The 3,276-nt window shown below is 50.2% G+C and overlaps 1 protein-coding gene across 1 annotated transcript; it reads left to right on the forward strand.

Moving 5' to 3' along the window:
* Positions 1–1,862: 1,862 nt before the first annotated feature.
* On the forward strand, positions 1,863–2,967 carry LOC137779153 (calcium homeostasis modulator protein 5-like). Its single transcript, XM_068566686.1, has 2 exons — positions 1,863–2,428; positions 2,590–2,967. Exons 1-2 carry the CDS (start codon positions 1,886–1,888, stop codon positions 2,965–2,967), a joined length of 921 nt encoding a protein of 306 aa, XP_068422787.1. The 5' UTR covers positions 1,863–1,885.
* Positions 2,968–3,276: the final 309 nt, after the last annotated feature.

Here is a 3,276-nt window from a genome sequence, read left to right on the forward strand (position 1 = left end):
GGATAGTCAGAAATTTGGGGTGACGCACGCAAAATGGCCGATTTCACCACGCAAGGTCGACCATGCGTGTCTTGCGTGCTTGCGTCTCTGCATAAAACCCGAGTATAAATCAGCCTTCACGCACACAAGCATGCAAAATGGCTCATGGGACCACGCAAGGGGGTCCTTGCGTGTCTTGCGTGCTTGCATCTCTGCGTAAAACCAGAGTATAAATGACCCTTTAGCGCCTCTCACAGCCAAAATGTTCTCACTCTCTAAAACTGTCCTTCCTCTCAGAGTCTACAATTAAAATAGATCCTCGCAGTGTTAGAAGTACAATAATGCACAAACACACATACGTATGTGTGTGCACACGATACCAAACACCTGAAACGGTTGAGTCGGGCCGTGCTGGGAGGCACAATTATGAGATGCTGCCTTCTTGAGCTTCTATCTGCCGACCAATCAAATTGAATGATGACTATCGTATGAGCGATAAGCACCTTAAAGCACTTTTATATAACTTTCTCTATTTTCCCTCTGACTTTTAGTCTTTTTCTTTTCCATACGCCGATATCTTTCTCTCTGTGCGCTACTGCTCTCTCCCTCTCTCTTTGCATATATATAATTTTTTTGTATCCCTCTCACTTGCTCTTTCGTGGAAAAGGGCTACCGAACCTTTACTGCATCTCGGATTTTACTTGAAAATGTTATAGCTGATGTTATCCATCACAGCCTTGCAAGAGCTGCATTTGAACACTCAAATTCCAACTCTGTCTCCTACAAATTACGTTGCCCCAGAACTAAAACATATTTTCAATTACGTTGACTAGAAACATATTTTCTCCCTGATTACGTCGATGTTTGATGTACAGTATTACAAATACGTCTGTGGTCGACGTACTACAAATACATTGCTTATACACATATTTTAGTTTTATTGTTTAATACAAATACGTTTATAATCGTGTGCTTGTGTTATTGTTTTCTTGCTTTCCAGCTGAATTTCAGCATAATTTCTAAACTCTGCAGAAAAGGAGCGGTGCCACAGCGCCCCCAGCCGGCAGGACGTGTCAGGAGAATACGTCAGTGACCTCTCCTGTGGCACAATTGTTGATATTTTCCTCTTTGCTACGGATGTGAAGTGAAGCAGTCAATATGTGCTTCCAGCTTTATTTTATTGTACTTAACAGTAGGAAATAGTTACTCAATAGAAACTCATCTCCTTACTGTATCTCTAAGGCCGAGCCCTACAGAGGAAACTCATATCCTTACTCTATCTCTAAGGCCGAGCCCTACAGAGGAACCTCATCTCCTTACTCCATCTCTAAGGCTGAGCCGTACAGAGGAAACCCTCAAGGAGGTGCGGACAACCAAACCAGGACTGGGTGTGCGGACGGTCAAACCCTGCTGCAGTAAAATGAGGTTTTAAAGAAGTGGATCTGGTGTCTTCTGGCAATGGAACAGAAAACAGTACAAACAGGATGTGATCATTTCCCCACCTCATCCTCGCTGAGTGCTCGCTGCCTGCTGCACTCACAGAGCAGTGGGTTGTGATCAATAACCCTCTGCTGCTTCTGAACAGAGGCGGGACATCGTCTGTGTTTGTGTCAACGCTTCAGACGGCATTCCAATCACGGTCAAAGAAAGACTTCCAAAACTGGACCAGCAGTATTTTCTGTTTCTTGTAAGTGAAGAGGTGCAGATAGAGAGGGAAGAGGTGCAGATAGGGAGGCTTTGGGTGGGAGGGAGGATCGGAAGAGGAGGAGCCTCCAGAGAGGAGGAGCCTTCAGGGCGCACCCAGACAGTGTTGAGGAACGCAGGACTGAAGACTGCCGGATTTCAGTTCTCCATCGTTCCTCTTGGCTGGATTCCTCCCCGGAGTGAGGGACTTCCCGCCGGCGCCATGGATAACTTCCAGACCGTCCTGCGTTTCTTCATGAACCAGAAAGCCACCATCAGTTACAGCTTCATGGCTCTGCTGACGCTAGGCGGGGAGCGAGTCTTCTCCATGGTTTCCTTTCAGTGCCCCTGCAACCGCAGCCATAACTTCACCTACGGGCTGACGTTCCTGCTGGGCCCGGCGGCGGTGCTGCTGGTGTTCGGCTTCTTCTTCAGCTCCAGGCTGTGGCGGCTCTACACCGGCTGCTGTCTCAACCCCATGAAGCTGTTCCCCAGGGGGAACTTCCTGGGCTGCCTTAGGGCGCTCAGCAGCATCATCACCGGGGCCTGCGTGGCCCCTGTGATGTGGCTCTCGGTGGCCCTGCTCAACGGCACCTTTTACGAGTGTGCCATTAGCGGCCTCAACGAGAACTTGGTGGTGGACCTGTTCTGTAAAAACAAGAGCTTGCTGTGTCGGGAGGAGCTGGCCCAAGTGCCCTGCAACTGGTCCAAGCTGCCTTCGAATGAGCGCATGGAGCTGCTGCTGATGTTCAGGTCCCAGTCCCAGGTAAGAGGAGCTCACGCCTTGCTGCAGGTACAGCATGTCTCCTGTGGTCCGAGGAGACAGAGAACCCTGATGATGTCATAGTGATGTCATCAGGGCAGAGTTTGAGAAAAGAAAAACAAGTGTTTTAGTTGGAGCAGCTCACATGCTCTCTATGTCTGCAGATCCTGGGCTGGGCCATCGTCATCGTCGCTGCGGTCGGAGGCCTGCTCGGTACCTGCTGCAAAAACTGCCGCTCTAAGGTCAGCTACCTGCAGCTCACCTTCTGGGAGCGCTACGTGGAGAAGGAGACGGAGCGCTTCGACAGCTTCGCACTGGACTACGCCAACAAGCTGGCCGAGAGAAACATGAAGAGCTTCTTTGAGAACAAAGACCCCGAGCCCTTCCCCTTCCCCAGCCACAGGGCGTGGGAGCAGATCTCGGCCCACTACACCTTCTCCAGAAGCGAGCAGCGCTACAGCACCCTGCAGCAGTACGTGGAGACCAAGGACCGGGAGGAGAGACGCGTGTTGGACCTGGAGCACGGCATGGAGATGAGCTGAGGGGGAGAACGGCTCTGAACTGCCGCTCTGAAGTACCGGCCACACTGCGCTGGTCCATCTTCTCTCAGCACACGAGTCATGAAGGGCATCAGGCCTGCTGGCTCTGCCTGGAACATCTTCCCTCCAACACACTGCTGGGAGAAGCTGTACTCAGAAAACACATGACAGACGTTTTTAAGTCCCGGCTATGGTCCAGTTCTGATTCAGTTCAGTTTGTTTTGTATAGCTCAATATGTCCAGGCGCTTCATCAGCACTTCTGGATGATGAATTATGTGATGTTGAATGAAAAACAAGACTGTTACGTAAAA

This window comes from Clinocottus analis, unplaced genomic scaffold, assembly GCF_023055335.1.
Source record: "Clinocottus analis isolate CAN_PGR_092001 unplaced genomic scaffold, fCliAna1.0.p SCAF_7, whole genome shotgun sequence".
Taxonomy (NCBI): Eukaryota; Metazoa; Chordata; class Actinopteri; order Perciformes; family Cottidae; genus Clinocottus; species Clinocottus analis.